A 21,274-nucleotide genomic window follows, 5' to 3' on the forward strand; every position below is an offset into this window, starting at 1 on the left:
AGTCACTTAACTTTCCTCAGTCTCAGTTTCCTATTCTGTAAAAGGAAGGGTGTGAACTAGATGGTTACTGAAGTCCTTTCTGGATTTAGCATTATCATACTGTGATCTATTAAGAAACATTTCTCCTCCTTTAGAATTCTAGGGCCAATCCCACTTCCTCTGGAAGATAGAAGCAGACTGTTGCTACCAACAGATTAAAGTTATGAATAGTTTTATTCTATTTCACAAATAAGATAATCCCTTTTGTTCCCCATCACACATGTGAGAGAATGGATAGAATGTGAGTTCCTTAAGGTGAGAGACTGCTTCACTTTTGTCTTTGTATCTCTACCACTTAACACAATGCTTGGCACACAGATGTTTTATAAAGACATTGATTATGATTAAATTCCCACAGCAAAGTTCCCTGGTATGATTTGGATGCATATAAAATTCCCCTTTCCTTTCTTTAGTCTTTCCACATCAGATTTTATCTCTGACCTTTGAATCAATCTTCCTTGAACTGCTTTGACAGTTTTTTTTATACTTGCCTCTTTGAATCACCTCAAAAATCCTGAGTAATGGAATTTGCATACTGAAAACTCTGGGAAACTAGAATTTTGCCTACTGGTGCTTTGCAGTCAAGGAAAGCTTCATAGGATTGGCAGTTTTTCTAGCTGTAGGTATTCCCTCTACAATCTTTCTCTTGATAATCTCTTCAACTCTCATGGGTTTAATTATCTTCTCTTTGTAGATGATCCCCAGATCTATATATCCAGTCCCTTGTCTCTCCCCTGAGCTTTAGTCCCAAGTCAGCAATTGCCTGTTACACATTTCAAACTAGATGTCCCAGAGATGTTGTCAACTCAACATGTCTAAAACTGAATTCCATATCTTTCCATCCGAATCCTTTCTTTTTACAAATGTCCTTATTTCTGTTGAAGGTCCCACTGGCCTTCTAGTCTCCCAGTTTCACAATCTTGACATTATCCTGGATTCTTCACTCTCCCTCACCCCACATATCTCCCACATCCAACCCTTCCTCTCTACTCAGAGTTAACATCTTCTTTCAGGCTTTCATTACCTCCCACCTCAATTATTACCTTCATTACCTCCTACCTCCTAATTGGTGTCCCTGCCTTAAGTCTCTCCCTGTTCCAGTCCATACTATACACATTGCTGCCAAAGTAATTTTCTGTAATCATATATCTGACCATATGACTCCCCTACTTAACCACCTCCAACGACTTTCCATATCCTCTAGAATGAAATATAACCTCTTCTTTTTATATTTTAAAGCTGTTTCTGGCGCATAGTAAGCACTTAATACTTGTTGATTTGTTGATTCTTTGACTGTTCTCTTGACCTGATTCTGTTCAGTTTTATTTTAAAACGTTTTCTAATACTATGTTTTCCAGGCAAAAGCCTCCCAGTCAGTCGTCAATGAACCAGAATCCTTGCCTATTTTAATTCTAGGAGTTTCTCCAGGGCTCCCACAAACAGATAATGTGCTGGTAGAAATACATGAGTCATACTTTAAAGACTGAAGCTACAACCTGTCATGCATTACTTATTTAGAGCTATTGAATATTTACCTTTTGAAATTACTAGCTGTCAGAGCTGAAATGAGAGGTAAGCAAAACAGATGGTGCAACTTTTTGACAGAACTTTTTATAAATATACCTGTATTTAATTTTAGAAAATTTGGCTCTCCATGGTGTGCTACTAGTTATTTTGTGATGTCATCCCACATGTTGGAACCAGGGTTTCGAGCTTCTATTCAAAGATAAGATACAGAGGATAAAATTCTCAAACCCGATCTAGAGTTCATGGTGCCTTTTTCCTGCTCTGATTGTTGTGGTCACCTGATTTCCCTAATAGCAAAACACTCCATGTGAAAACTCAATGCATTTAAGCCTACCTACTTCCTGCAAGAATGTTAATATACTTCCAGGAAAATTAGTTTTCACCTCATCAGACTACCTCATCCTCCAAATAGCTCTTTTGTTTATTTTTTGATAGGTATTTTTTGTCTAAGAAGGGACTTTGTAAATTCACCTGACTTTTTTTTAAATCTCTGCTAATGTTCCACCGCTAAGCCTGCTTTCAGTTTCACTTAGATTTGAGGTTTGCATTTGAACATGTTTGCAAAGAAAAGACAAGGGCACGCTGATGTCACAAAGCTATATGGGAAGTGCAGCCGACCTGAGTGGAACTCACTGATTTGCCTTAGCATTTTGATTATAAGGGTCTATGGGTTCAGATGAATCAAACTAAAAATGAAACTCAGCAGGCATGAAACGGTTGGGCAGAGCCCCCAAAATAGTTTCATTCTTCAGGACTCCAGGATAGATTTGGGACCTTAAATCTCTATACTATCTTCCCATGGCTTCTTTAGTCATTTGTACATCTCAACTTACAGAAAGAGTCATTTCTAGGCTAGACTTTTTTTCTTTTACTGTCGATTTGGACATCAGAGACTTAGGTAAGTAATATCAAGGAAAGTTAACCCCAGAAACAACAAAATGTCCTGTCACACTTTGAGAAGTACTCATAAACTCATCTTTGTGACATTCACTTTAGGCTATAAAGCTGGAGGAAGGGGATGGAGAAGGATAAGGGAAGGGAAAGGAATAAGCATTAATAGATGTCTTCCATGTGTCAGGCACTGTTCTAAGTGCTTTTTACAAATATTTCATTTGAGCACTTAGGTGCTGTTAGTATACCCATTTTACATTTGAGGAAACTGAGGCAAATTGAGGGTAAGTGACTTACCTACAGTCACATAGTTAATAAGTATCTGAAGCTACATTCGAACTTAGGTCTTCCTAACTCCAGGCTCAGCATCCTATCCACTGTGCCAGATGGCAGAAAATAAGGTGTTATAGCTAGAAGGAACCTTAAAATCATCTGTGAGAAAACTGGGGCAGAGAGAGAGAGAGAGAGAGAGAGAGAGAGAGAGAGAGAGAGAGAGAGAATATGAGCAAAAGCATAAATCTACAAAGTACAAGACCTAGGACTAAAATGAAGATCTGTAGCCCATACTTATATTTCCTTCTATAGACAAATTTACTTGGGGAAGGTGTCATGAACAAGAGCTCTGGCTTTGTCCAATTTGTATTTGAGTACTGTATATTTCCTTTTAGTCCAGTAGTTTCGTATTACCTCTAGGATCAAACAGCCTTTGGGTTTGTAAAGCCCTTCTTAATCCGGAACCTTCCTAACTTTTCAGTCTTTTTATACCTTCCCCCTTCTCCATACTCTGCTAATCTCATGACACTGGTCTTCTTGCCAGGCTCCTCCTGGCCTTCCTCACACAACATGCTCCATCTCTTTATTCAAAGTATTCTCACTGGCTGTCTCTTGTGTCTGGAACTCTCTCCCTCCTCATCTCCCCCTCCTAACTTTCCTGCTTTCTTTCACATCTCAGTTAATGAATCCTTTCTCAGTATTCCTTAATGCAAATGCCTTCCCCTGGAAACTATCTCCAATTTATCTTGTAGATATTTTTATTTGTACATTGTTGTTGACATGTTGTTTTCCTTCATTAGACTGTGAGCTCCTTAAGAGCAGAGACTGTTCTGCTTTTCTTTGCATACTTCCCACTCTGCCTGGCACAGACTAAGTCATTAATATATGCTTGTTGACCAATTGGTACCTTCTAGAGGGAAGAGTTTAGGGTAGAAAAAAGATGAATGGCTATAATTTTAAAAAGTGTGTGTGTATACATACACACATTTCTACATGGGTGTGTATAGACAGATATGCGAATGTGTGTCACAAAATATGTTATTCTTATCTTCAAGAATAGTAATGAAGATCTGTCGAATTATTCAATTTTCATCAGTTACTTGCTAGGTAACTATCATCCATTTAGAAGCTAATCTCAAAATTAGAAAGTGTATGTGAGAAACCTGCCGATTGGCTGCATCAATATATATTGTATATAGCATAACTATAAAGTAATGAGACTGGTGGCTATATGCTATGCAAAAAAATCTATCTCATCCCTTTGTAGCCACATGATCTAGATATGTCCAGCTCTATGAAGTATGTATTGATCACTTTCACCTGTGCACTACAGTATTCTTAAATAGTAACACTGCCTCCAAATGAATGTGAATTTAATTTACGTTGGACACCACTTGTTATTTGTAAAGTCCGCACTTTGTCTTTATTCATCTGGATAGCAGACTCTTTTTTTTCTGCATAAACACTTTCTTTCAAGTAACAGTCCCTGGTACCTCTCTTTGTATGCATTGTCTGGTAATGTGAAGGTAATAATGTCATATTATAAAGGCTTACAAAAGCCCAACTTCCATCCTAGATCACACTAATTTTAAAAGGTTGCCTTTTTCTTCTTCTAAATGGAAGTAAGGAAAAATTATACATGCCCCAACCCTCTTTTGTATTAGGAACATTAGAGATGAGTTAGAAAATATTTCAGAGGCCAAGTAGTCTAATTAATATTTGGGAAAAAATCCCTTCTCTGATACACACAACACATAGCCATCCAACCATTGCTCAAAAGCCTTCGGTCAGGGATATATAATCTACTTCTTTCTGGGGCAGGCCATTCCATATTTAGACAGATCTAATTATTGGGAAATATTTCCTTTTGTTGCTTACCTTTCTTTGTGTCCCAAGCATTTAGCATAGTGCTGGGTGCATAGTAGGTGCTTGGTCAATGTTTATTGACTAACTTACTAAATTTCACCCATTTTGTAACTTCGACTCATTGCTCTTAATTCTGTCTTCTAGGACCAAGTAAAAGTCAAATCTCTTTCCCATATTCTAGCTGTTCAAGGACTTAAGGATAGTAATTAGGAACTCCCTAAGTTTTTTCTTCAAGCAAAATATCCCCAGTTTCCTGAACTGTTCATCATACAGAATGAACTTGAGGCCCTTCTCTATCCTTGTGGCCCTTCTTTAGATGGTCTCCAGCTTAGTATTCCTCTAAAACTGTAGTTACCAGAAAGGAAAAGGGGACTTCAGATGTAATCTGCCAGGACAGAGTAAAGTGGGACTATTACCTTGCCGAATCCTGCATAATATATCTCTTTTGGTTCAGTCTAAGGTTGCAATAGTTTGCTTTAAATGGTTCCAGAGCTGACAATTATAAGCTCTCAAGTTAATATCATTGTCTTCCTTGGGTAACTTCTCTGAGTGCATATAATAATATAGTACTGAGTGGTTCTAACTCTACCAGGATTTACAGAAGTAGGAACTATATCCTTTTTAAATGATGTTTTCTTTTAGGAGGAATCCAGTGACAGGCACTTTTTCCTTACCTCTTCCCTGTGGGGAATATAGGAAGCAGTCAGTGCTTTACTAACCACAGCTGAGGAAATGGAGGGGGTTTGCCTGAGGTCTCTCCTGGGTAACCACTCATGTGTGGAAACAAATCCTAGGTTTCCTCATGCCCAGTTTAGTGACCTTAGGTCAAGATCTCACATGCCCATTACTCCCAACACTTAGTAGGGTCATCTGTGAACCTGTGGTACCCTCCTGTAATTTCCAATATTGGGAGAGGCTGAGGCCAGGATTGTTTGATTTCTGTAGTTCTGAGCTGCACTAAGTCTGGCACCAGTATGGTTAGACCCTTCGAGGTGGGGGAAGGACTACCAGGATGCTTAAGAGGGAACAAAACTGACCCAGACTAGAAGTAGAAGGTCAAAGTTTCTGTCCCAATCAGCTTCAGGATCAAACCATAACTGACCACTACACATCTAGCCCGGGCCAGACAGGGAAACCCAGTCTCTTTAAAAAATGTTTCACAGGTATATACTGGAGAAGGAAAAAGTATGCTCAGGACCCTCCTAGTGAATTCCCTAAGGCAATCTTTGTCATCCTTTCTCTCCTAATGCATATAAAGCACAGTGAAGGATATCAAAGAACATTAACTTCTAATAGTAGCCTTAATTAGGTGGGACTTCCATCATTCTAACTCCCTTCCCTCCCACTTAGGGCTCAAGAACGAGCCCCAACTTCTTCTTTGTACTGCTAATCCTGAAAGCAGAGACAGTTTAAGGAAACAATCTTTGGTTTACAAGGTATCATCAAGTGCTGCTGCTGATGAAATTTGATAGCAATAATGTCAAACTTTACATGGCTGTAATCCAAGTTTGCAATGATACATTAAGCCATAATGCTGCTATTTATACCACCATAAACTTAGTTTATGGTGGTATAAATAGTGCCGCTAATAGTATTAACAGCAGCCCTCAATGGCATCACAGATGTACAGTGCTGCGTTTATGCTATTAGCATGCCTATTTATATCACTATAAACTTAGGTAGTCAAAGTTGCTACACATACAATACAAGGAAGATTAATAGGCATATTTTATGCCCAAATCTGGACCCCTGTGCTAGAGATTTTATGGCCACCTCCCTACACCCTACATATCTATTCAGTCATTCATTTGGCTCTGTAAGGGAACTGACTTATGAGATTTCCAGAAGAACTTGAGGATAAGAGTACACCCATATTTCAAGACACCCTGAGAAGCCTGGAAATACAGAACTGCAAGGCCATAAGAAGAAAGCATTTGCCAACCAGCTGCTTAGCCAACTTACGGTCTCCTTGGCAGCGTACGGGGCCCACGGTCAGTTTGGCTTCAGATCCAGGTCGGTCAATGTCACCAACTACCACCTGGCTCACAGGCAAATGATCTTTGTAAGATAACAAGCCAACATCCTTTCTCCTGAACCAAAAAGAGAGAGAGAAAAAAAAGAAACAAATTAAAACTATGAGCTAGATTAGCCACATTTGTCCTCAAATAATTACTCAGTTTCCCAAGAGGCTTACTGAGAGACACCACAGCTCCTTCCTCTTTGTGTACTGGCCTGCAGAACATTTGATAGGGGTATAGATGTCAAGTTGGAAGGGACCTCTAGGTCACAAGTACCAAAGCACTTTTTTAGAAATAAGGGTCAAACACATTAATAATAATATTTATGTGGGGTGTTAAGGCTTACAGAGATCTTTACATGTACTATCTAATCTTATCCATACCACAATTCTAAGAGGCAGTTCTTGTATACCTATTTTATAGATGGGCAAAGTGGAGGCAAACAGGGGTTAAGTGACTTGCTCAGAGTCACAAACACCTTTTAAGTATCTTAGGCACAATTTGAACCCAAGTGTTCCTGACTCCAAGTCCAGTGTATTATCACTATGCCATGCTGCCTCTTTCTAATTTCCTCATAGATCTTACAGTTACCACAAAAAAGGGGGGGTGAGGTACTAAATCTAATTCTGAAAATATGCACAAACTATATTCCCTCTAATATTTTTAAATTTCTTATGTAATCACCATGCTACGTAAGCAATAAACCACGAAGCTCAATGACACATGAGCAGAGTTGGGCATTGTAATAAAATAAAACTTAAAACTGAGCTACTTCGATGCATACTTGGGCACACTTACTAAGTAGTTTGTGTAAATAAATGTAGTTATCTTTACTTGTACAATGCCAAACTGAGAACTCTGGGGATTGCCTGACGAAGGGAGTGGGCAAGGAGATTAGGAAGCTTCTCTGGGAATTTCAAGGTGCCTAGAGCTGGACCATATCTCCTAAATGTTTCAGCCTCACTACTTTTCTAGTAAGTGGTACTTTGTTTCCTCCTCTTGGCAGAAGAAGCTGAGGTAGAGCCAACAGTGAAGTCCTGTAACAGGCTAGGCTAAAGGTGGGACAGAACCACCCCTTTTACTGTCTGCCCCAGACCCCACTATCCCCACCCCATTGTCTTTACCAAGGAGAAAAGAGATCATTACTGAGATAATCTGACCTCAGACACTATATATTAAGGGATTGGGGATGGAATGAAGAGCTCCAATCAAATATCCCCACAAACAAGGGAGTAGGTTAGAAGCCACAAACACCATCCTTTCCCCTCTGCCCTCAGAAACTCTCCTCAGGCCCTAGGTTATTTATTGATCCAGGAGCCCCTGAGCAGTTTCCTATTTTACCCAGTTCTCCACAGGCCTCATATATTGTGACTTTCTTTTTTCCCTGGTTGGAAGGAATGGGCTGGAGAGATCATGAATACTCCTTTTCCCTTTACAGGTGAGCCGTACAAAGGTTGAGTCAACAGGGTAGAAATAGTCAGAATTACTTAAACAGGAAGCTGAAAGGTAGAATAGTCTAAGTCAGAGAGTTGGTCTAGTCAAATCTCACCCTCTGACAAGACCCTTAATCTCCCAGTGCCCTTGGCAGCTCTCTAAGACTATAGGTTAGAGAGAGGATGCTTCTGTGTCCAGAGAGATGGAGTTCCTCATTGGGAACTTCCTATATCGAAGAAATCACAAGATAGTTTTTTCAAGCTATAAGATGGCTTACTTCCTCCTTCTCTTTCTCAGACCTGTAGAAAGCTCCTTCCTTGACTGTCCACTTGCCTATTCCCCCATGCCCCTCCTCACTGTGGCTTAACCATCAGTAGACTAGGTCACCCCAGGCTTCTACCACAGCCTTCTCAGAAGGCTGCACCCTCACCCCCACCAAGTGAATTAAGGACACCATTTTAGTCAGCTTGCTATCACCAATTATACCCCTGGATTGAGTGATTTAAGCAAAGCTCTTCTGCCTGTCTATCTACTCCCAACCTCTTCCCCCCTCCAAAAAAAAATTCTCACATAGCATTTTCTGAAATTGTCAGACAGGGAGAAGAAAGGAGAGAGGAGGAAAGTCAGATACAGTGAGCTAGATCTGGAAGATATTTTTCAGAGGTGGGTCTTGTTGGGGATGCCTAAGAGAAAGTTATGACTTGTTTAAGGGCTGTTTTTTTTTTTTGCTGCAGTTGAATATGCATAGCTTAATAATATCTAGAGTTACATAGATAGTAAGGATCTGAGGGTAGATTTGAACTCAAGCCCAACATTCTATTCATTGTGCTACCTAGTACCTCAGGCCAGTTGTAAGAGAGAAATTTTCTAAAAAGAATCAAAGCAAAGAAGAGTCTTCAAAGTTACATGTACCTATACCTATATCTATACCTATACCTATATCTATCTATATCTATATCTATATCTATATCTATATCTATCTACCCATCTACCTCTTTCTATCTCTATTTGCATCTGCCTTTCTTGCATCTAGCATTAAATTTGAAATTATATATAGAATGAACATTGTGAAAGATCAAAGTATATGTATAGTTATAATGGACTTTCACATGGTGCCATAAGATTTGCAAAGCACTTGAATAAATTATCTCATTTGAATTTCATAACAGCCTTCTAAGATACACGCTAACAGTATTAATAACCCCCATTAGAGATGAGGAAATTGAGGTTCAGAGAGTGTCAAGTGACTTGCTCATAGTCATGTGGCTAGTAAGTGGCTGAGGTAGTGTTTGAACCCAGGTTTTCATAACTCCAAGTCCAATGGTCTAGCCACTGTATAACAGTACTTGTCATGGAAGAAAGGAATAGCAATTTCATTTGAAGGAAGGAAAAATTATGGTATAATATGACTAAGAGATTTACCTTGCATTCCTTAGTGAGTGCATGGTTGGGTGGGGGATGTTTGTGAGGAGAGAACTCAGATTTTTTTTTTTCCCCAAGTGTTAAGAGAGTCCATTAGCCATCCTGATGATCATGAAAACACACTGTCTTCCATGCCAGGATCTAGATGAAATCCAGCTGTAGCCAATGAGAACTAAACTGTGTGTCTCAAATAAACTTCTGATGCTTCTATGTTGCCTCACTGGGCTTTCCTCTTTTCTCCATTTTTAAAATAAAAAGGAGTATTTCGACCAAATCAGAGCTGGGATCAAGCAGGAACCAGCTGTGATCATTATTGACCCTACTTCTTCCTACAAGATTGTGGGGCATCAAGTCCTCAGGTCCAAACCAAAACCTGTAGAAAGTGACTGCAAACTGTGCCCTTTTGTCACATCTATGATCGTTTTACACTATTCTCAAGGTGGAAAAAACCAACAACAAAAACCTCACAGTATTGATGTTAAGCCTTAACATTCAATGCTGAGTGTTAAGACCAATATCTTTTAACATAGACTTTTAACATGGACTTTAAAGATATTGATTATTGATTGGGACCTTGTTGCTGGCTACCTCTAAAAATTGATAACTACTTTCAGTTACCTAATAAGAAATATCCACTATCTTTTACCTTTTATTTTTGGTTTTGCTTCCTTTAAGGCTTAGTTAATGTGCCAGTTTCTAAAGGAAGTCCTCAATAGTCATAGCATCATAGATTTAGAGCGATAAGCAATCTCAGAAATTATGTAGTTCATTCCTCCATTTTACATTTGAAGAAAATGAAGATCAGAGAGATTAAGTGATTTACCTAGCACCACACAGTTAGTGCAGTGTTAGTAACATTCCCCTTTCCATACTCTATGGTCCAGTTAACAGCCTTGTTTTTCCTCACTCCATCTTCTAATCTCCATACCTGTGTATTGGTCTCCCATTCCTGGCACGCACTTATCCCTCACCTCCATCTTGTAGAATCCTTTACTTCCTTTAATCAATCAATCCACCACCATTTGTTAAGTGCCCAATCTGTACTAGTCACTGTACTAGGTACATAAGTATAAAACATGAAGCAATTACTACTCTCAAGGGGTTAACCTTCTAATGGGAGAGACTATACACACACAAACACATACATATGAGAAATGACTAATTCTCTCATATTAATCACTATTTACTATTTTTTACCTCTTATTTCCTCATTCAGAAATCAGCCCATTATAGGTTATTCAGCCAACATGTGAACATATTGAATAACATTGCTGATAATGAGATTGGATTAACTTTCTCCTCAATCTTGTTCAGACCCTACCCAAGTGGGGAAGCCCATTGAGCTCTACTCCGGCTTGGGTGTGGGGGAGTATACTTTTTGTCTAGATTGCACAGAACTGAGGGTGGTCTGGGAGTAAAAGTTACATAATCAAAGTCATATCCCCCAGGCCCTCATTAGAATAGGTCCACCTGTCATTATAACATTCATTCTTCTCATTAATTGTTAACCAATCAGAGTTGATTGTCACCTGTTCAGAACACCAACTCTTCCAAGGGCATATAAGCATCAATAAATTGCCATGGTTGGTCTTTGGTTTAAGAGAAACAACCAAATGACCATCCTTTCACTAATTACTCACTAGTCATAATTAATAAAATGATAAATTACCCAGAAATTGTGTCTCTTGAACATTTTATACATAATATATATGTATATATACCTACACACGCATATATACACATATATGCAGCATAAATATAAAGTGACTAAATATATAATGTAGTAAATATAAGACAGTTTGAAATAAACAGTACTACTTGCAGGTGAAGGCATCAGGAAAGGCTTCAAAGAAAAAATGTGATCCTTGAAAAGGAAGACGGGGATTCCATGAGGCAGAGGTCAGTTGGGGAGTGCATTCCAGGCTTCGGGTACAGCCAGTGCAAAAGCAAGACTAGAGATCAAGAATCATATTTTTATGAAGCCTTTTCCTGTCCGTGTCCCAGGCTGCTTGCACCCTACCTGCCTCTCCTCCCTCTAGACTACCTTTTATTTTGTCATTTACACAAAATAAAAACTATGTTACCTGATAGGATGCAAACTCCTAAAAAGGGGAGTCTATTTCTTTTTGAATTCTGTATTGTATTCATCTCTTACAGTACCTAACATTCAGTAACTGCTTAATAAATGCTTGTGGATTGAGTGGTCAATATGCATCCCTTCAGTCGATGCATGGTCCTTGATGGCAGGAAATGTTTTTCAATTGTCTTAATAGCCTCAGCATCTAGAAAAGAGACTTTTATACAGTATGAGCATAATAAAGGCTAATTGGAATAGATTCAAAAATCATCAAGCCTAGACCCTTTTGAATATCAGAGTTTGCTATCACTTGCAAGAAAGAGTTGCAATTTGATTGCAAGGAATTTCTAGTCTTCCTCCTCATAGCAATTAGGGTACTTAGATACTGGTCCAAGTGACTTTTAATCACCTAGTTAATGAATACAGGAGAAGCAGGATTTTAATTTAGCCCTGCTAACTCTGTCTAGGTTCTATACACTATGTATTGCCTCAAGAATGTTATACCCTGTCCTCTGGAGCAGAAGTGTCAGATTTGTAAGTCAGCCAGTAACACTCTTGAATGTGTTTAGAATGTGGTTAAAATATGATTGGGAAATGTTTAACAAAATAATAAATCAAAGCAACATAGACAATATTAATTTGTGGTTTCTACATTTCTAGTTTGACATCACTGAAATTGCATGACACAGGAATAGCAAACACTAACATTTTTAATGGCAATGAAAGCAGAGCAGTATTGTAGGAAAAGCAATGGTTCCTTGTGTCGTGTCTTAACTCTGACACTTTGAGATGATGGTAAGTCATTAACTTCCCATCTGTAAAGTGAGGACATTGGCCTAGATGGCTGCTGAGGTCCCTTCCCATTCTAAATCTATGATCCTATTTAGACTTGCTCCTTCAATTTTTTTTTAACCAAAGAAAAGGTGGAAAATCAAGAGACTTAAGAGCCAAATGCAAAATTTTAACATCGAGTTCACAGTCTTCTAGAAGGGAATATGGCTGTGGGACTAAATTGGTAGATGGCAAAAAAGTGATCTGACATTGGTACATTTTCTCATTTGTTCTAACAGTGCTACAGAGCCATAGGAAATAAGACTTTTTCTTGCCATATTGACGTCAGAGAGGTAGAATAAGGTCATTACAAAATACCATTCTCTAAGAAAAATATTTTAGATTATCTATCCCTACCTCAGTGTTTAATGCTGTGCAATAGAGATCATTATTTAAAATTGTGATCTTCTAAGTCTCCTCCATTGCTACCATCAATTGCCAACATACTACCACGAATAAACAGCTAACCCAAGAGTCATGCTCCCTAGAATATACTTGTTTTCAGCCCAGCCCCTGCTACCATCATGTGAGGGAGCAACCTTTGCTCAAATGTGGTCTCAAAAATGCTTTTGTATGTGCCTCCACCCTTGTTTCCTCAGTAGCCAAAGCTACCAAAAGCCTTGGCAAGAACACTCTCCATTACCAAAATCATTGGCATGGTTGGGTGGATCAACAACAGAAAGAGATAAAGTTTTATCAATTGAAATAACAGGAAAGAAGATGCATGACTATGGGTTTTGTCACTGTACCCCAAGGAAAACTTGATCTTTCCATCTGATTTGTAACTAAAACCTTCTATTAGAGTATGAGAGAGTTCCTTGAAAGCAGAAACCATCCTGTTTTTCTATTTGCTGCCCAGGAGCTCAGCCAAGTGCTTTAAATATAGTAACCATGTGATAAGTGCTTCTTCATTTATTTATTCATTCATTCACAGACATAAGTCAAAGTAATCTGTACCTACTTATTAAGTCTTTAAGATATTAAGCTAATAAGAAATGACAAGTAGGATGATTTCAGAAAAACACAGAAAAACTTACACAAACTGATACATAGTGAAAAGAAAGAATCAGGAGAACATTCACAGCAAAAGCAATATTGTTCAATATTGTTCAGCAATACAATTATCAAAGACAATACCAAAGGACTAATGATGAAGCATACTATCCACCTCCAGAGAAATAACTGATATTAATTGGATACAGACTGAAGCATGCTATTTTTCACTTTCATTTTTTTTCATTCGAGTCTTCTTGTACAAAATGACTAACATGGAAATGTTTTACATAATGGCATGTCTGCACTCAATATCTAATTACTGTCTTGGGTTGGGAGGGAGGGATAGAATTCAAAACTTTAAATAAAAATGTTAAAAAATTGGAAAAATATAGTAAGCTAATGTTATCTGTTCCTCAGCTTATAAAAACCTGGAGTCAGAAGGGACTGTAATTGTAATAGGTACAATATTATAACACCTATGGTTTACTAGAATCAGGAAGACTTGAGTTCAAACATGGCCTCAGATACTATGTGACTAGGCAAATCACTTGACCTCTGTTTGCTTAATCCATTGGAAAAAGAAATGGCAAACCACTCTAGTATGTTTGCCAAGAAAATCCCATGGACAGTATGGTCCATGGGGTTATGAAGATTTAGGTAGGGCTCATAGACGTTCAGGAGGCATAGTGGACGGAGTATTGGACTTCACATTAGGAAAACCTGAGTTTAAATCCTGCTTTAGACACTAGCTGTATGATCCTCAGCAAATCACTTAACCTCTCTTCAGCTCAGTTTCCTTATCTATAGGATGGAGATAATAATACCATCTACTTTTTAGGGTTGTTTAGAGGATCAGGTATAATAATATGTGTAGAGTGCTTTCTAAACTTTAAGACACTTTTCACATGTTAACTACTATTAATAATAATTACTATCATCAATTGCTGCTGCTACTTCTACTCTACTACTACTACTCTTACACTCCTTATAATTCTTCTCTTTCTACTACTTTGTTGTTGAGTTGTTTCAGTGTTCTCTGACTCTTCATAACCCCATTTGGGGTTTTCTTAGCAAGGATATTGGAGTGGTCTGACATTCTTTTACTGTTACTCCTACTCTACTATTCTTACTTTTACCACCACCACCACTCAATAAATGGAGGCTTAGAAAATTTAAGAGACTTGTCTAAGTTTGCCTAGTTAATGTCAAAGTCCAGATGTGAAGCCAGGTCTTCAGACTTTAAATCTATACACCATAGAATACATCCAGCCCAACATCTAATGTTGATATATTCTGCCTGTGCATTTGAAATAGACCCTGCTGTTTGCCTCTCTTCTGAGTCATCTTTCTTCCTGTCACCATTGAGACTAAAGGAAGCTTTGTTTTGGGGATTTCTCTTCTCTAGTTTTGCTTTGTGCTTTGCTGTGGTCTTATCTTCCTGAAGAAGGTCTGTCTTCTTTTGCTTTTATCTTCCTGCCTTTGCTTTTGTTGTCCTGCTGAGAAGTCAAATAAATCTCCAGACAGTTTTGTCTTGCTCCTAGCTTATTCAAGGAAAAAAAAAGAACCTACACACATAATTCCCTCCTTCCCCCAAACCAACAACACACAAAAAATCCCCAAATTTCAGTAATCATGAACCTTCTTTTCTGCCTGTCAGTTCTCATGAAAGCAGCCACTGCATAGAATTTGGCCCACAATTCTACTAGAAGTGGAGGAATTAAATGGCCTAACATTGTACTTCCAAAAGCCTGCAAAAGCCCACGTCTACATGCTTAAGGAGACAATGTGACTCTGTGGGACTAAGTACAAAACACTTCCTTTCTATTACAGCTTTAATACTTTCATTAACTATGTCTGCAAAGAAATCACCTATAGGGAATTGTCCAGGAAAAGAAGATCTATTTTTCTTTGAGAAGAAATTGAAAGTTTGTGAGAGACATTTCCTCAAAATGGTGGTAATTGCCATCATTTTTGAAACTGTAGTCTGTGTTACAATTTCTATACAGTCTTTAAGGAGAAATATAACATTTTCCCCCAAGTAAACATAAGAATTAAAAGGGATTAATTCATTCTTATTGTTATTTTTAGGGTTTCTATAGATTCCTAAATGTGAAAAGGGAACCCTCATTTTACAGATCAAAAACCTGAATGCTGGAGGAGGCGACTTTTGTGAAAGGTGATCTTTTAACACCAAACTCTCACTTTTTACCGTGGGAATATATCTAAGATTATAATGTAAGTAAAAGGGATATGTGATTCAATTTACCAAAATTCAATTTGAAAAATACATTTCCATGATATATCTACTGCATAAAGGAAGGTATGCCTGAACCCAGAGAAGCAAATTACCATTTAATAAAATAATAACAGACAGTGGCTTATTGCTTAAAAGTTGATATCTCATTCTTCATGAGAGGGTAGGGAAAACTATAAAATACATTCATTGACCAATCCTTAACAAAACTGTTAAATAAAGGAACAATTTTTCCCCTGTATCCTTTCCTCTTCTGTTCTTTTGGTGATGCCTTTCCTTCTCCCTTCCCTCTGGCTTCCAGGCTAGGCTCTCAATGCTGTCTCCTCTCTACTCTTTCCTCAGGATCACATCCAGCTTTCCAAAAAAAAAAGACTCCAAAGATTCATTGAAGATAGACTGCTATTAATGTTATCATTCCTATTCTCATCTTATATTCAGTGGAATTCAGATAGAAATGGGCAGAGAATAGGTGGTTATCCCATTTTATGTTTAGTGTCTGGCAGACTATTGCATGAATGGATAAAATGACTATTTTGTAACTGAATCTAAGTGATGGAATACATTTATCTGGCCTCATTTTCAGAGTTACTCTAGTAGTAACCACAATGTCAAGGATTAAACTTTTTCCTCTTCCCACATAGTTTTGATTTCTTCTGCTAGGTCTCTAGATTTTGAGAATTTTTCCATTGACATACTTCAGAAGTTATGAGTATTTGACATAGTGGCATTCACTAAGGACATTGTTCTTACATTTCCATGAGCCAGTGTTATGTCTTGGCAACTTTGAACAATAGTTTTGTCTTTGATAATACTCTGGTTACAGTACAATTTCTCCCCCTCAATTCTTAAGGGTATATGGGGTTTGAATATGTAGCACAGGGATTTGTAGTCTATTATTAGTTCATGAAGGATGGTGAGCTTTGGTGGGTAATTCTAGCTGTGATTATCTTTCAAAGTATTCAGTAGGTGATAAATTTTTACAACCTATGGTGATATGTTGCATAGTTTCTATTCTAACTCCTTTAAAGCGGGGAAAAGTGGCCAGGACTCTCATAGAATTCTGGGATTTGGAGTTTTTTTTCCCTTTATTTCCTAAGGCAAGGAAATATTGAACATTTGGGGGCACTAAAGGAGAGCCCATAAAAACAAAGCTGAAAGAACATAGCTACTGGTACAGTGATGGTGCTTCCTTTCTAGCCTTAAGGAGCAGCAACAGGGCCAGAGCATTGGACCTAGTGACAGTTTTTACCATTTCTAGGTGAAGTGGCATCTGTTTCAAAAGAATATCTGGAAGTTTTTTTAACCTATCATTAAAGTAAGAAAATCTACCAGTCCTTCTTCTAGAAAGGAGAAAGTTAATCTTTTTATAGTTGCCTTAGTGAAATAGGTTCTGTGTTTTATTTGGATTATGTCATTTTTATTTGAATACCTTCTAATATTATTACTATACATTTTACTGCTTTAAAAGTATAAGTTTAAAAAAAGCAAAAAAAAGTATAAGTTGAAGCTGATGTTTTGGAATATTAATTGCCCTAAATGATTTTTTTTCTCCTATTGATCTTTCACTTCAGGATACCAATAAGTATCTTGATATAGATAGCATTCTCTTTTTTTTGGTAATATGAAGCAACTTTGGAAGCCACACTTCCTTAGTATCCCTGCTCTGGGCTCCTCTCTCCTTCTAGTTGGAGAGAGTTGGTTGGTGAGAAGAAAGGTAAAAAGGATGGATAGCTGAGGGCTCCTTCTAGATTCTCCTCCTAGAGAGGACACTGACTTTTTGATTATTTTTTGTCTTGAAAAGACTTAAATATTTGTTTTGTTGCTATCCATTGCTTCTATTTGACCTCTATATTCAATCTTCAAGACTTTAGCCTCTAATTTTCCTTGGCATCTGTAAGGATTTTGTTATTAACGAGTTCAAATAACTTTTTGTTATCCTTAGATAAAGTTCCCATGAGATGAAGATGCTATTTAATGTTTTTTTTTTATTCCAGCTAAGCTTTGTAACCTGATGTCATCCATGGACATCAAGTAATTAACACGATGATTGGTATTTCCTCTTTGATGGGGGAGCCATACTCAGTTTCATTTAAAAGTAGTAGTGAGGAACTGAAGGTAACTCAGAGCAACAGCAGGCTTAAACTGATTCACTGGAAGATGTCACATTTTACATCAATTATTCTAGACATCACTGGGTCATTCCTGTGTTTATATAAAGAAATTTTTCCAATGTAGATATCAAATCCTTGAGAATTCTTGCTATTCTTGGATCTCTTTAATATAGTTCCAGCATGTAACTAAGCTATGATTGTGGAACTGGGTCAAAGGCTTTATGATAATCAATAAAGGTGCTTTCTGGTGACTTGTTCAATAATTACTAAATTGATAAATAAGATGGACTTTATGCTGGGAGAGCTTTTGGTGTACCCTTTCTGTTCCTCAGCCAATATATTTTTCCTTGTAAGTGACCTCAGACTTTTATTTAGCAGTATAAGGTGTGAAGTGTTTGTATAAAGTAGATAAAAATGTAATTGATTACTTCCCATTTATGCTGTATAACAATTGTTTCCACATTGTATTCTCCATTACAATGTGCACTCTAGGTGGCTAGGATTGTTTTTTTCTTCCCTTTCATCTTCTATTAAGTTTAGATAGAAACAATTGTGGAACAAGCTGCTAACCCACAATCATTCCTTTACATTTAATGTTCTACAGAACATGAACAACAACAAAAAACCGAAACACTTGTTTTAGCTGTTAAATCAAAGTATTGCAATATAAGCTAATCCTTGATAGGCTTACTGAAAGCAACCTCAGTATAACTCAGGTATCAGACAAGAAACATGAATGAGATATACCCCTTCCTGTTCCCACATAATTGTGATCTTATTAATCATAAGTATTGTATTGTTATTGTAACTATTATCCTTGATTCCTTTTTTCTATGGAAAATTTATAAGAACCATAGAGGAGCTCCTCAATGGAAACAACCAAAAATGACACGTAGGCTTTTCCAGGCAGTGTACAGCAGTACAGTGCTAGACTGGGAGTCAGGATGATCTGGGTTCAAAACCTCCCTATGATGTTTGACAATGGATGAATCAATTCATCTAAGGCTCACTTTGCTCATTTGAAAAATGGGAATAAGAATAACTTTAGCATCTATTTCATAGAATGTTGGGAGGTTTGAACAAAACAGTAAACTAAATGAATAAATGAAATAAAGGGCTTTGGACACATTAAAAGCTGACATAAATGTCAGTTGTTATTATAATGCTATCTTACCTAGAGTTTCTCCACTTTCACATACCCAGTGCCTCAAACCAAAAGAACAAGAGCTAACTCTAGAAATGTAGGTATTGGTGAGCCAGTGTGAGGTGAATTTGGGGGACAGAGGACCTTCCTAGTTTACCTGACATCATATCATATAGGCAGCCATCTCTTTCATTTACCCAAAAGTCTAGCCCCTATAGGTTTTTAGAGAGGGTTTTTCAGAATGTTGTTTGTTTGTATTTTTAACCATTATAATTCCTCAAAAGCTGTTCTTTTATTCATGAAAATACAAGAAGGCTTCATTGACATGCTGGGTCAAGTAAAAGTTCCTAAATAGTATTAATGGTGTCCACAGTCACCATATGCTATTGAATCTTTCTGAATGGATAGAAAGTAGAATTCTCTACAAAGCTATTAAGGTAATTAAGAAAATAGCCATCACAATTAGATCTTTAGCATCCATGTCTGTGTCCCTGGTGCAAAGAGAGTAATTACAGATTCAATTACTCCTTTTCAGTGGGAATTGGTTGGAGTTCTTTTTTTAAATGCAGGATAATTATCCTGTTCCCTAGATGTTCTTAGGGAGTCCTCTTAATCGTGTATAGCGATTTAGCAAATGCTGATTTATTTTTCCATACTAGATCATAAGCTCACTGAAGACAGTGTCATTATCTTGGAGAACTTAGTATGGTTTTGTTTCCCCCACAGTATCTAGCACACTACTTCACAAGGGCAGATGTGCAAACTATTTTGGTTGAATGAATGAAGGTTGAATGAATACTAAAAAAGCTTATCAGTATGCATTTACTAATGGAGAGAGAAATGGAGACTTTCCTAACCCACTGGAACTCTTTGGGGCATCTCCATTTTACCTCTGTGCTGTAGTTAAGGATATGGGTTTGTTTTTGTGGCTTTTTGGTCTTATTTTGCTTTTGCCCCTAGAGAACAGTTTTTCCTAAAAATATATCATTTTGACATCAGAGGACACAGGGTCTATAAAAGGATGAAACAAAAGACAAGATTTAAAAAAACAACAACATTCTTTCAGTGTTTTATGGCTATGGGTCAAGGAATACCACAGTATCAGAATAACTGAGGTTGAAGATCATTCAAAAACAATGGGGAAACATGGATGGTGTAAGTAGGCTGTAGTCATCATATGACAAACAGGAAATAGGTAAGGGATGTCATAAACTAAGTGTACAAGGGAAAAAGAAGACGGAATGATCATGTGGTGAGTAAGAGAAATAACTTATGAATGGCATGTTCATTCCATAGGTATCTTCCTAAACATCAAGAGAAAGTGAAGAAGGTCCCAAGAAATTTGCATTATTGAATTTTTTGTAGGAAGTAACCGCACCCACAGAAATGAAATGGAATCTAACAGACTATGAAAACCCTTCTGCACCTTTCTTGACTCCCAGGCCAGGGGTGGAGACTTCAGCCAGACTGAGAGACTGGAGCTAGGTAAGGCAATGGAATAATGGGTCCTGGCAAAGAGCAGCTATCCCCAACTCCAGCCTGGAGTTCCTACACAGTCTCTTCTGTCCATGGTTAAAAGGAAAGAGGGGCCCCCATCTTGAAAAGATACTTCATTGGGAAAGGAGAAGGGGTTACCAGGCTGGGGCTGTGTTGGGCAGGTTTCTCATATTCCTTGTATTTCTATACTCATCTCTGATCATCTCCATTTTAGCATCCATAAGGGCCTCCAGAAGTGGGACACTGGTCGGTTTTGCCACTATGCCAAAGAGCAATCTCTACTGTGGGCAAAAAGTATAAGCTTTCTGAGTTGGTTTCAAATGCTATAAGCAATGATGGTAACAAAATCCCCTCTGGGGCTGAGCTCCAAGCACAGTTTAAAGGCAAACTTTTCCTGGGAGTCATCAGTCAAATGACAGAAATGAGATAACAGGTCCACTGGACAATTTAAGTTTGTATATACTTAATACACATACTGAGCATATATCGCTGCAGATAATCACAACAATGGTGCTCAGTTTCTTCATTTGCAAAATGAGTGAGTTAGATGAGATGATCTCTAAAGGAACTTATAGCTGTAACAATCTATAAATCCATATTGGAAAGAAGAGGGGCTGGGAGTCTAGAGAATTGATCCCCTAGTCTTCCTTTTCCCCAAGAGGCTCTCTGCTTTCATTCAGGTACTCCCAGGATTGTGCTGAAGCCACCTCCAACCCTTGAACTGGTTGTTAAATCTTGAGTATGAGCATTTACGCCTCAGAAATGCTACAAATCAGGGCTTCATATATTGTTTTGTTGATTGTTGATAATGCAAATTAAACTTAGAAGTGTGTTGCATATCACTCTCCTTCCCTGCTCCTGCCCCACTGGTAAATATATACCACTACACCCCCA

General features: G+C 37.8%; 1 protein-coding gene across 1 annotated transcript in view; it reads right to left on the reverse strand.

The window, feature by feature from the left end:
* CNTNAP2 (contactin associated protein like 2) overlaps positions 1–21,274 on the reverse strand; it is a 2,649,987-nt gene that overhangs the window by 445,601 nt on the left and 2,183,112 nt on the right. Inside the window, exon 15 of the mRNA XM_027856858.1 lies at positions 6,559–6,686. Coding sequence (XP_027712659.1) covers positions 6,559–6,686 — 128 coding nt within the window. The remainder of the gene's footprint in view (positions 1–6,558; positions 6,687–21,274) is intronic.

This window comes from Vombatus ursinus, unplaced genomic scaffold, assembly GCF_900497805.2.
Source record: "Vombatus ursinus unplaced genomic scaffold, bare-nosed wombat genome assembly UNPS02011649.1, whole genome shotgun sequence".
NCBI lineage: Eukaryota > Metazoa > Chordata > Mammalia > Diprotodontia > Vombatidae > Vombatus > Vombatus ursinus.